The sequence below is a fragment of the Rana temporaria genome, chromosome 9 (genome assembly GCF_905171775.1).
Source record: "Rana temporaria chromosome 9, aRanTem1.1, whole genome shotgun sequence".
Classification (NCBI taxonomy): domain Eukaryota; kingdom Metazoa; phylum Chordata; class Amphibia; order Anura; family Ranidae; genus Rana; species Rana temporaria.
Genome location: NC_053497.1, coordinates 86171953 through 86185308, shown reverse-complemented (window position 1 = coordinate 86185308; position 13356 = coordinate 86171953). Strand labels below are relative to the sequence as shown.

Genomic DNA, 13356 nt, shown 5'->3' with positions numbered 1-13356 from the left:
CAGAAGACCGTAAATGAAAATAAATGCCTTTAGTAATATAGGATTTACTATTGGAGTGTTTTTTCACATTAAGCCGTTTTACCCCCCCTAGCAGCTGCTTTCACTGCTACAAATTGGCTTTGGCAGGTATAGGAGGTTTTACAGGGGAGATTGGAGCTTGTATTGTGAAATCTGCATTGCTGCTCTTAGTGGGGTCAGACACCACCTTGTGGCAGATCATTGGCGGTGCACATCCAAAAATGGATAAACAAATTAAATGCTTGGGATGATCTGCAACTCTGCCAGTAATGTGTTGATCATCACGTTCTGCCTTCTTCTTCTTTTTATTTTTATTTTATTTAGTTTTTTAGTTTTTTACTTATTTGAGGTTTTATTTTGCCATTTGCATGTCTGTTCTTTTGCCAAATTGACGTTTTATTCACTAATTGATTACTAAGTTATAATCATGTAAATATTAATCGTTATTTTAATTTGTCTTATTTACAGTTCTGGTTTCCTGTAACTGGCACACTGTTTCCCTCCATCAATCATTTAATGATCTTTGACCCCTAGTCAATCGTAATTCACTCCTTTTGCATGAAAACCTGCACGTTTCTGTCAGCTTGTAGAAGATGAGATTCGTAGCATGTGGAATTTTTACAACATACATTCATTGTCACCTTTATTTTTTCATTTGCATGTTTTGTTATATGCATGTTTAATTAGGAGAAAACCTAAATCCTATTTTTTATTTTTATTTTTTCATGTCTGTTGTAGGGGACATAGCTAGAATTATATGGCTGTTGACTTACATTATTGTTCATGCTTAAGGTTAGGTTTTCAGTAATAAAGTTGTTGCCTCAATTGTTCTGTTTCTGTGTATCTTCCTGCAATAATCTGAAAGCAAACATTTTGCTTTGTGTAGAGAGCCGTACACGAATACAACATTATTATCCCTTTTGCATTGCCCCCCCGCTATGTCTTCCCTTGTAGCCTATACAAACTTCTGCTTATTAGTTTTATAATCATGTTGGGGGGAGGGGGATACAATCCATAATTTTGAATGGCAGCACACGTAGTGTGCCATGGCCAAACATGGGGATAATGGCAGCATGGCTTCAAAATGACAGGCCTATAGGGGACTAAATTAATTGTGTTTAATATGCCGGCAGCAAACATGACAATGTATGCAAAAAAGAGCAATTGTGACATCATGGAGACAATATATAGGTGATGATGACCTTAGGCAGACCCCAAGCAAAATCCCTCTACCGGAGCTAAGGATGTTTTTGCTTCTCTTTCCCTGTGTGCATCTTGATATGGGCGCGATGTGGCACAATGATTGAGCATGCGTCCTTCAGCAGCGTTGCTACAGACTCAGATGAGAGAACATGCTGCTGTGGTGGGCAGAACAATATGAATGAGGAGATGGAAGGTAGCACAGATCACTCGGCTGCAACACTGCTGGCCGCTTAATCATTTGCATGTCTCAGTCACAGTGTGATCCAATTCATTAGCAGTGAGCACCCTCCAAGTGGCAGCAGTTGGTGTGGACTGATGGCCACACACCCCTTTTGGTCTTTAGGTGTGCCACTGGTGATGGTGCTTATGCCTGGATATAGATTCTGACTGGCCTGACCTTTGTGTGTGTGTGTGTGTGTGTGTGTGGGCTTACACCCAAATAACGTTTTTTTAAATGGGTGGGGGGGGGGGGGGGCGTTGGGAGATGGAACAACTCAGGGCTTCAGTGTTTTGTTCGCTTGTTTTGGCGAAGATGTTGCATTGAAGTCTCCATCAAACCTGCCTTAGGGTTAGTGTACATCAGTATGAGGCTGGCCTTACAAGTGTACAGTTTTCATTTTCAGAACATTTGTTCAATTATCTTTGAGTTAAAGGTTACAATTCAACAATCTGTTTCAAGCAGGGCAAATGAAAATAGGATGGAAATCTGCTGATATTGGGTGCAAAATTTTGGGAACAAAAAGAATACAAATGTCTCTATACTTTGAAGCCTATCTAAGCCTGAAAACAAGAATGTAATATATTGCAGCTTCACTAGATTACATTTTTTTGGGGTTTCTTATTTTAATCTTGTAATCCTGCAAACAAAACACTACTTGACCTTACATTGCTACAGCATCATTTGTATCTATGAAGGAAACCATGGTTTTCACCAGTGGTGGCCTGTCCATAGAGGGTGCATGGGCGCCTCCCCCTCCAATCCATGCGTCTGGCCCCCTAATCTACATACAGGGATGCCGAACCATGGATTCCAATGGGGAGGGGAATTTAGCACAGAATTAAAGCCAGAGGCTCTAATAAGCTTCAAAAAAGGGTGGGCTCGGGGTGCAGAGCACTGCGCTCCGAGCCCGCCGGGTTGTGTGACAACAGCAAATGAATATTCGCTATTCTCACACTAATCCTCCTCCCGGTCAATCGGGATGCAGGTTATGGGACCTGTTTCCCAAATGGTCAAAATGGCAGGTTATCCTATTGGGCGCCAGGGAGGAGGAGAGCAAAGAGCATGGCTGAAGGAGAAGCACTGGGAGGCCTGAATTTCCCTGGGGAGGGTGGGTAGACCGACCCGTCTTTGGGGATTAGTCGTTTACAAAAGAAATATGATGGTTGTTGCCGCCTTTTCAACTCACAGGATGTAAAAAGGAAACTGCATTTCTGGTAAGATCATCAAGTCTTTACTGTACTTGCTTTAAAATGTCCTTTGCCTTAAAAAAAGTATTGCAGCTACCAAGGAATGGTAATCTGCAATATATTTATTTTACTGGGGGGGGGGGGGGGGGTTTTTTGGTTTTAATCCTTTCAATACATGAAGTTGCTTGTCAAGCAGAGGGAGGGGTTACACAACACAAAATTCTACAACACACAAATAGGGCCACCTATCGCACACACTGGGAAGTCTCTGGTATCTGGCTGCAATGAATTTCATTGAACGCAGAATAAAGTAATATGATTGGGCTGTAGATTTACAAAAACTTCTGTGTTTCTGGGATACATTTTAGTAGTTTAATGATTAAATTCACTTATTGACAAAAATTGCTTTTTCAAAGAAGCCTGTACTTGGACAGCATTGAAGATGCCAATGCTGAGCTTTCCTTTTGGAAAATGCAAATGCCTTGGCTGTCATGCAGCTGTAATGGCTTCAGTACTATAGGTCCCTGACCTGGAACAGGCATCAGGAATTCCGGCTTCACTCTAACTTACCACAACAGCATCCTTCTTCTGGGTCAGAAACTCAAAGTACGGGAGACAGGCACTTAGTAATTTAACGCAATATCATAAAAAAAGAATGGGGGCTGCCATTGTTGGTCCTTTCTTACAAATGATTGCTCAGAAGCATTGAAGCAAGCAACTAACAAGGGTAAAAAAATTGCACCATCGCTATACTTGTTCTGGGTCAGGAGCTTGGATAGTATTGAAACCAAAGGATCAGCATAACGGCTAGGGATACAACAAACACAAAGGAGTGATCAGCAAGTGCAGCACCCATACTTTTCACGTTAGACACTTTTGAAAGCAGGGGTGTCATGGCATGCCAGGCTACATTATTTCTTATAGCATGTTTATCTTAATCCTGCAGATTGAGGTTGCAAGAGCAGGAATGGCCTTATAAACATTTCAGATGACATATCCCTAATATCAGTGCATAAATAGTTAATATACTGTATGTGAAGGTATATGATACATTTGGGAACTTTATAGGTTCTGTTTAAATGACAATGCAAACCTTAATTTGTACTGGTGATTTATTTACTGAATGTTTGATTTCATCATATTAACCTGGTGTTGCACTTTTTTTTCTTTCCAGTAACCCTTGGCTGTGCACTGAGTAGTCTTCTACAGTGATGGAAGATGCCTTTTCTAAATTAGCATCTATATCCTGTTTATCATTTTTGATCCAAGATCAAATCTGTATGCTAGTTTAGACCTACTTTTTTTTTTTTTTTTTTTTTTTGTCACCATTGTTTTCTTTTTTGTCATTTTGAAAAGGTTACATAAATAATGGGGCAAAAGTAGAAAGTAGAACCATTGTACATAGTCGTCTTTTATTAACGATTCTCAGACCTGCAATGGGAAGATGAAACAAGGAATGTTGGTGCTATTTACAACAGCTTAAATGGAGAGTATAGTGTCATTTCAGTGAGTTTATATTTTGGGTTCTTATTGTGATCTTTGCCTTAAAGTTATTTGTTGAATAACTTTCACATAAGAATTTTAGATCAGCAAACACTGGCTTACTCAAGTTTCTCTATTGGGTGGATGTATAGGACTGCAAAAGCAGGAGGCGGAGTCTGCTTCTGGTAATAGGGACATGGTGGTTTTCTAAGTACATACAGAATTTAAAAATACAGTTAAAATATATATATTATAATCTGATGTATTTTGGAAAAAAAATACTGAAAACCCAAAACCTTCCTATTAAGCTTCCGCCAAGGTGTCATCCCAACAGTAAACCCAAAAACCTAAAATGTAAAAAAAAAAACTTCTATTTATTTTAAATTACTACTGAAAATGATAATTGTTTACAGGCTAATCTCAAAATGTAACTCTAAACATGGCATTCTACGTTGAGACCCGGTTCACACTTGGGCGGCGCGACTTTGGGGGCGACTCGGCAAGGCGACCTGAAGACAACTTTAGAGGCGACTTGCAAAATGAATTCTGTATTGAAGTCAATGCAAGTCGCCCCCAAAGTCGTACAAGAACCTTTTTCTAAGTCGGAGCGACGCAATAGAACGGTTCTATTGAATAGAATGGGACGCGACTTGTCAGGCGGCTTAGTCACCTGACGAGTCGCCCCAGAGTGAACCGTCTGAGGGTAAATCCAGGCTTTATTACAATTATATCACAAAGAAGCTATTTTATCTTATGAACATGCTTATTTAGTCTGCCTGTCTTATTTATAACACTCATATTACAAGTGGACTCCAAACTTTGCTTCTGTTCTTCAAATAGATCAGTAAATTATAGTCCTTCTTTTTTTTTTTTTTTTTTTTCTAAACCAATTTTCTCATTTAAAATAAAGTAGCATTCTGATAACCTTTCTCTGTGATAATCTGGGTGAGGCTACAGAGCGGTTGGCACTGTGCAGCACTCCAGTTACCCCTTCAGTACCTTGCTACATGCTCATAACATGCCAGCACTTCCAGGTAGTAATCCTTCCTCTTCTTTTTATTATTATTATTATTATTTTATTTTACACTCTGGTTCTTCTTATGGGATTTTGGGTACGCTGAAGATCCCACAAAAATATGCTACTCTACAGTGTTGGGCATCAGCTTTTCTAGGATCCTGGGGTGAGACCCAGTAACCTAATCGGCACCTACAGGAGGCCGTCAGAACCCGTGTATAAAGAAAGATTTGTTTTTATTTAAGGAGGACTCCTCCCCCCCCCCCCCCACTGAGCACTACCACATCATAGTCCCTTTGATTATTCGTGCATTAGGAGGTTATTGGTTCTATTTTATCTCCTGAGCCTCCTTGCAAAGTTAAAGCTAACTGTAGCTGAATCCTTTGCTTGTTTTAATAGAGCATGGAAGGGTTTGATTATCTGTCATTTTGTATTGCTTTCTGTCACCCCACTAGCAAACTTTCCCTTCACTTGGATTTCAGAAGAAGTAATAAGGTAAACAACCATCAGGGGGACAGCAAAGCACCAATGACGATTAACTCTCAAACTCCCCCATCCTACTAAAGTGCTTTTGTTGCTGTCTGTCCCAATTGGACACCTTTTCCCCCACTTCCTAACCTTCTGGCCTCACTTTACGTGGACACTAAATGAGGCGCAATCTTTCCAACAGGAACACAGACCGCAATAGAAACCTGAGGTTCTAACTCTGTCCCGCCATATTGAATAAAGGTATTGGCTGGTGCTGGGTTTTAAAGGATTTCTCTGCTGTAGATTTCCTCTGTTTAAGCTGTCACTTGACAGGTGTGATGTGTAGTGATCCTGGATTACCAATCAGAATGTAGTCTTCATTTTGGGTTATCAAACTAAAAAGTTCCAATCCTTGTGTTGTATGCACCACTGCACATGTTTGGCGTTGCACTATATTATTGCGTTCAGGCTTGTTCTAGAACTATGGAAAACGGATTCTCCTTAAATTTCCAGAGTTTTTTAAATATTGGTATGTTATGCATTGAAGGATTTATTGTAAGGTGTAACCCTTTTGTATTTGTTTAGTCACTTAATGTTTTGATGATGCTACATGACCCATACCTTTCTAAAATGTTACACCCAAAGCATTTCTGTCCTATAGTCATTTCGTGGCTTCAACTTGTCCTTTTTATATCGGTCTATATGTTTGTATTGTAGTAAATAAAAATTCTTTTGGTAACATGACATTGAGGTTTCATCAGCTTTAATGTATAATGAATGCATTATTCTCTAATCCTTAAATCTTTATATGAACAGCCCATAGACACAACAATACCATCACCCAATCGATCTAGTTTGTGCAATGACCTGGTCTGTTAATGTTCTGCCTGTCTGAATGTAATGACCACACTGCGTTTAATTTTTTGTTTTCTTGGGACAGTCATATTGCTCCATGCATATCGGACTTATTTTGTGTATGAGCATCTTAAGTTTTCCCATAGAACATTGAGCGATGATGAGATTTGCTGGTTCAAATGTTTTCTATGATTTCTGAGTCGCTGATATGGGAAAAGCATGCATTGAAATTAGAAAAACTTCCAATCTACAAACGTGTCTCTAGTCTGACTCAAACTACTAAAGCCACTGGATAAGCATAACAGCAGCCAGGTAGCTAGAATTTCCAGAAAGGCAGGTCAGCAATGACATCATGTGTGTTTCTTTTAATATGAATACTGTCCGAATATAAACCGTATATTTGCTAAGACCAGCAGATGTTTTAAAGAGCTGCACAAACTTTGGCGCTATATAAATCCTGTATAATAGGGCTACAGATGAACAGAACGTGTAGTCTTGGAAGAGAACATTTGGGAGTTTATTTACTAAAACTGGAGGGTGCAAAATCTCTGGTGTAGCTTTGCGTGGTAGCCAATTGGCTTCTAACTTCAGCTTGTTCAATAAAGCTTTGACAAAAAAAATGGAAACTGATTGGTTTCTGTGCAGAGCTGCACAAGATTTTGCACACGCCAGTTTTAATAAATCAACCCCATGGCCTCTAAAATACAGCTACTGCCATCTGCCAAGCTTTTGGCGATACTTTAATGAATGGAACTAACAGATGGCAACTAGGCTCCAAAAGCCATGGCGGAGGAGAGTATCCTGATTATGATTCTAGTAGTAGGTGGTAATTATTCTGAGTGTGTAAATAAGCAGCAGTGTAGGCAGACTGTGCACATTGTCTCTACAGGTAGATCTATAAATTGGGAATGGTGACTACTATACACAATACTTCCAAGTAAATGACTTTTATGATTACGGTATTTGCATTGTCAGAACTTTGGTCATTCGTTCTACACCAACACGTCTTTTGCGGTATCAAAGTATGATTAAAATGCCCAAGATTAAGGCATACATGAGGTTTAACATGATGGAGGAAAGCCGTATAAATGTGGTCTATTTATTTCCTGTTTTTGTTGAATTTCTAAAAGTGTATAAATGTGTGTCAAATTTTTGTTGTATAAAATCCTCATTTTAAAAATAAATGTTTAATGTATGGTTTATCGTGACATTGTTTTCAAAGTATTTTTTTTTGTTGTGGATAACCCAAATAGATATATAGCGCCAAATCCCCAATATTGTAGACGACAAAGAAGAAAGAAATGGGATTTTTTTGGGTGCACAAATGCAATATATCAAGTAGATTGTATTTAAAATATTTTTATTTTGAACAACAAAATAAAAACAATAATAGTAGATAATTGGAGAGTGGTAGTACAAAAATACAGTTAAAGGGACAGTCAGATGAGATGTGTTCCCGACATGTTTCGCCCTTGGTTCGGGCTTCTTCAAAGGGAAAACTGTCCAATTTTGGTAGCACAAGCCTTCTAAAAAATCAAAAACAAATATACATGTGGCACAGTACATAAACATAAGAAAATAATAACACATAAAATACCACAACAATCAGAATGCATGCATGTATCATTCCCCTCCCCATGGGTGCAGCCCCTTACCTCTCCCCACTACAGCCAGTCCAAACAATCGCACCCCAAAGAAGTGATGACCGGCCCAGACAATCAATCCACACCTAATGATCACAGGGGGCACAAAGTGACCAACTGAATACTAGTATCTATAGTTTAGAGAAAAGAAATGAAAATAAACTCAATATGAAAAAAGGGCATATGCCGCAGGGCACTTTATTACGATTTATATAGAGACTTACATGGGCTAGAACTAATGATTTGCCTGTAACAGGATTTGTATTTCTGTGGGTTCAATCCTGAGGTATACAAAGCTCTGCCACATGGTACAGCCTGTTTTAATTATTATTATTTTTTTTCTCTTCTCCTTTCTCCCCCAGTCAGAGACTAGACAGTACAAATAGAATCAGAAGACTGATGACCCCTTCTCCCTCTCATACTTGCTGCTTATTAGCACATGAACACTGCAGTACAACTTGCTGGCTCCTTTGCTTCTCTTTCTCCTAGTCTGAGCTTTGCTGTACAGCGATTGCAAGAGGCTGATCAAAGTCTGATTCAAGTGTTTGCATTAAAAAAAAACACATTTAATGTATTAATGAATGTAGAATTGAATCAATTCTGCACAAATCAATGCAGGCTGACTGCCAGGGCCAGGGCACACAGGAAATAATTATTTTCTATGTGGCCTGTAATGCTGCCTTAAAGCAGAACTTCACTCAAAATGTGAGGTACCACTAATTCACTCCCTCCCCTCCAGCATGTAACTGACCTACATGTTTTTTTTTTCTAAGGAAAGGGGCAAGTACCTGCTCCTACTTCTACAATACTTGACTAGGGGAGGATTATGCAACTTGCCCCGATGCCTCCTCTCTCGCAGTCTCCTGGGACTTGTCTTGTGTCGCAGGAGGCTGAAGGATAATTCGCAGTGCGCTATGTGGTTCAGCTGAAGGCTGAAAGACCCAACTCTAAACTCCAGGCACTGGTAATACCTGTGTGTTTTTTTTTTTTTTTTTTTTTTTATAAAGCTAATGGCTACAGTATGTGCTGTAGGGAAACGGAAACTGAATTTCCCCTTTTTAAGGTGGGATGCAGTGCATTGCGTAAAAATGTAGACATGATGCAATGTTCCACAATGCACCACAGCTCACCTGTCACCAACGTCATCTTTGATATTCCCATGAAGTTAAAAGAAAAAGGTGCCATTTATACACATGGAACACCAGCCTGGACATCAAAAGAGATTGTTTTAGTGTGTGCACTGCTGTGAACAAACCCCTAAAGAGGAGCTCCATCAGAGGCGGCTCTTTAACTAGGCAAATTGGACGGTCGCCTAAGGCCTCCCAGATGCCCAATTTGCCTGACTGAGGAAGGGGAGAGCCCAGCATCTGGGAGGATTTATGGTACTGCCTTCGGATGTGCGGGACCAATCTCCTCATGCAAGGACTCTGCACTAAAAAATGTTATACTTTTTCCCATTGTGGGTGTGAGTGGGGCTTCATGTCTAAGTTTAGCCTTAAGGCCTCACAAAGCCTAGAGCCACCTTTTTGAGCTCCATTCTCCTGTGTAAAAACATATTTTTTTAAACGCCCACGCGCCTGTCCTACCTATCCAGCACTGTGCTCACCCCAGACGTTTTCACCTAGTGTTCTGTCTACATCTCCTTAATTGTGGGCATCCGGCTGTTGCAGCTTCACAGCTGGGTACCCAATGCCCTTGTGAATAGTCCTGCAGTTTTCTGGGACCTGTGACATGTCTCCGAAGGCGGGGAGGGGGGGCTTCCAAATCAGGTACCCACTCTGCCTCCTGCTCAAAAGTGCCATTTCATTAACGAGGAGAAGGCATTAAAGCAGAACTTCCCCTTTTGGGTGACGCTCCGCTATAAGGATTGATGATGCACTTCATTTTGTTCAGAGAAGTTTTCATTTTGATTTACCCCATTTTTAATCCTTTTTTATATTTTGTTTATGAAGGGGTATAATGTTTGAAAACCTTCTATACTTTTGGTTTGCACCTTTTTTGCGATTACCAGTTTGATAGATGTAAGGTCTAAATACACCTGAATAATGAAATTTGTGTCTTTTTGGAATTGGACGCCTTTTTGTTTACCTATTTTTTACAGGTTTAGGTTTAATACAGGTCTGCTTGAAGCTGAATGGCCGTTGGTATATTAATCTAGTTGTGTATCTCAGTCAAGTTTTTTGTGGCTTTTTTTCTTTACTTAACTACTATTTTCTTTACTGCTGCTGAATGCTAATAACGATAATGCTCTTTGGCTGATAAGCTTTAATCACTGCGCATTTTTCTGCCACTTGATAATGCCCTCTTTTCTCTCCCTTTTTTTTTCTCTTCATAGCTTCTTTTAATCTGTCTCCGCATCTGTCAAAAGGAGAAGACTGCTCTGTAGAAGATGTAGAGGTCCCGTTTTATCTGGGAGAGAGAGGAATAATAGATAAAAAAAAAACACATAATTATCCTAACCAATGGTGTCAATAATTGAACAGTGTGCTTCTGTGACTTGCATGGTCTCCATTGAGATGTTAGGAAATGGTTAACATTTTGATGGTATATGCAGCCTATTAATCAGATTAAACCTTACTGCATAATAACATCCGTCACTAACAAAAGTACCTATACATACTGTAACTATTGCCATGCTTGAGATGGACATTGGCTAATGCATATTGCTATTCTATTTACCCAGAGAGCAATGCTCAGGTCAGTGCGAACAAAGCCATTTTCACAAGTACTTCTCAGCTTTGTGAATGTGTTCAATGATGAAGCAGGGAAAGGGGGGAAGTCATTTTATCTGATAGTGGGGTAGTGCTTAAAGGGGTTGTAAAGGTAAAAAAAAAATCCCTAAATAGCTTCCTTTACCTTAGTGCAGTCCTCCTTCACTTACCTCATCCTTCGATTTTGCTTTTTAAATGTCCTTATTTCTTCTGAGAAATCCTCACTTCCTGTTCTTCTGTCTGTAACTCCACACAGTAATGCAAGGCTTTCTCCCTGGTGTGGAGAAAACTTCTTGAGGGGGGAGGGGGCAAGCAGGAGTGTCAGGATGCCCACTAACACACAGCTCCTTTCTCTATCTGCAAAGTAGAGAGAGTGTCCTGACACTCCTGCTCGCCCCCTCCCCCCTCAAAAGGCTTTCTCCACACCAGGGAGAAAGCCTCCCATTACTGTGTGGAGTTACAGACAGAAGAACAGGAAGTGAGGATTTCTCAGAAGAAATAAGGACATTTAAAAGCAAAATGGAAGGATGATGTAAGTGAAGGAGGACTGCACTAAGGTAAAGGAAGCTATTTAGGGAAACAATTTTTTACCTTTACAACCCCTTTAAGGGAAATGGTAATTGTGGATGTGTGATGCTATGTTGAAGCACATGCTCTTTATCGTTGTCGGCTTTTGCAAACTTTCAGGTGTTCTTTCTCTGGATCCAGAACAGTGTTTCCCAAATTCCCGGCATGTTTTATAAAGCTTTTGTGGGGATAACTAATTTGCATCCATTTTACATGTTATAGCCTAAGTATGGGTGTAGCATGGTGAAAAAGATGAAGTTGGCCTTTGAATTGCAGCATTTTTCACGCTGCTGATTAGGAAGGCAGATCATGATGGGGGTGATGGCACATGACTTGTTCAAGATGTACAGATTTGCTACTACTCATTGTTTTCACTGAGACCTATGTCCATCAAAAGATGGGAAAGCTTTGTTTTAGCCAACTTTCAATTTTGGCAACCTAGTTACTCAGAAGAGCAGCAATTTGTGCAAATTAAAAAAAAAAGGATTTTTACATTTTCACAAACAAGCAAAGACTGCAACTGTTATCCACCCCTGTATGAAGCCAAGACCTTTTATTATTATTATTATTATTATTATTATTATTATTATTATTATTTAAATGACCCTAGATACTGATGATGTATTGTCTATAGAGCAGTCCCACTGTAACCATACTCTGCCCTAAAATGACTGCTCAATTCAATATTGGCTGAAACCATCAATCAATCTGCAAATCAATAAATAATGGTTATGCAGTAAGATTAGTATTGATACAATGAGATGTTGTGTATGGATCCTTCATGTGCCTCCTTCACTCTTGTACAGATATTGATGCGTGTGTGTGTGAGATTTTACCAAGTTTGTGACAAAACTGCCCCAACTCACTGTAATAATTCAAATTATCCTTGTTTCTCTACCCAGAATTCTTTAACATATATGATTGTAAGTTATTTTTATCTATCATACTGTATAAGGCTGTGAGGATCCGTACATGTCTTATCCGCTTGCTCAGTGGGGATCGCTCCGTTGATCCCCACTGAGCGGCGAATGACAGGGCGGTCCCTGCACACTGTGCAGGGACCGCCCTGTCAGATCTCTGCTCTCCCCTATGGGGGGATTGGATGAACACAGACTGTCTGTCCGTATTCACCTGATCCGCTCTGCAGACGGATGGAAAAATAGGATTTCCCTCCATCTTCAGAATCGGAGCATTGAGGACACCGATGAGATCTGGTGTCAGCGGATTTTCATCCGCTGACACCCGCTATCTCATAGGGATTAATGTATGTCCCTTTTTCCATCCGTAAACAGATGGATGAAAAAGCGGACATGCGGGCCCGCATGTGTGAAAGGGGCCTAAAGGTTAACAAATTGCGACTCCTTTAAAAAGGACACACAGGGAAATTCAAACAAGGCTTGCCTAATATTGGAAGCAAAGGTTCTAAGACCCCTTTCACACTGAGGAGTTTTTCAGGCGGTACAGCGCTAAAAATACCACCTGAATAACTCCTTCACTGCCTACTCAATGTGAAAGCCCGAGGGAGCTGGCGGGAGAGAAAAAAATCTCCTGTCAGCAGCATCTTTGGAGCGATGAGAGGAGCGGCATGTATACCGCTCCTTCACCGCTCCTTCCCATTTAAAACAATGGGAAACCACGCAATACCGCCCGCAATGCGCCTCTGCAGAGGCGCATTGCGGGCGGTATTAACCCTTTATAGGCCGCTAGTGGGGGTTAATACCGCACCGCTAGTGGCCGATTCCCGCGGTAATCCCGGCAGTATAGCGCCGCTATTTTTAGCGGCGCTATACCGCCACCGCGGCTCCCACTCCAATGTGAAACGGGGCCTAAAGCTCATAACCTAGATCAGTGGAGGTTAACATAAGCCATTCCTGAAATAAACATGTGGCTGCCTTTGCTGAGCTCTTTATGGCAATTCAAGTTGCTTGACTTTTATGCTGATCCTCTGGTTTAAATACTTTGAGTCACTGACCCAGAAGATGTTTGA

The 13356-nt window shown here is 40.4% G+C and overlaps 1 protein-coding gene across 4 annotated transcripts in view; it reads left to right on the top strand.

Moving 5' to 3' along the window:
- The window catches only part of SEPTIN6 (septin 6), a 92878-nt gene extending 82344 nt beyond the window's left edge, over positions 1-10534 (top strand). For 2 of the 4 annotated variants that reach the window (XM_040323846.1, XM_040323848.1), the window contains one exon: positions 487-845. In XM_040323846.1, the coding sequence (XP_040179780.1) occupies positions 487-502 (16 nt within the window). In that variant the 3' untranslated portion in view covers positions 503-845. Of the gene's footprint in view, positions 1-486; positions 846-3802; positions 4478-10426 lie in introns of those variants that run through there. The other 2 variants (XM_040323847.1, XM_040323845.1) reach the window with 2 other exon arrangements.
- The last annotated feature ends 2822 nt before the right edge of the window (positions 10535-13356 follow it).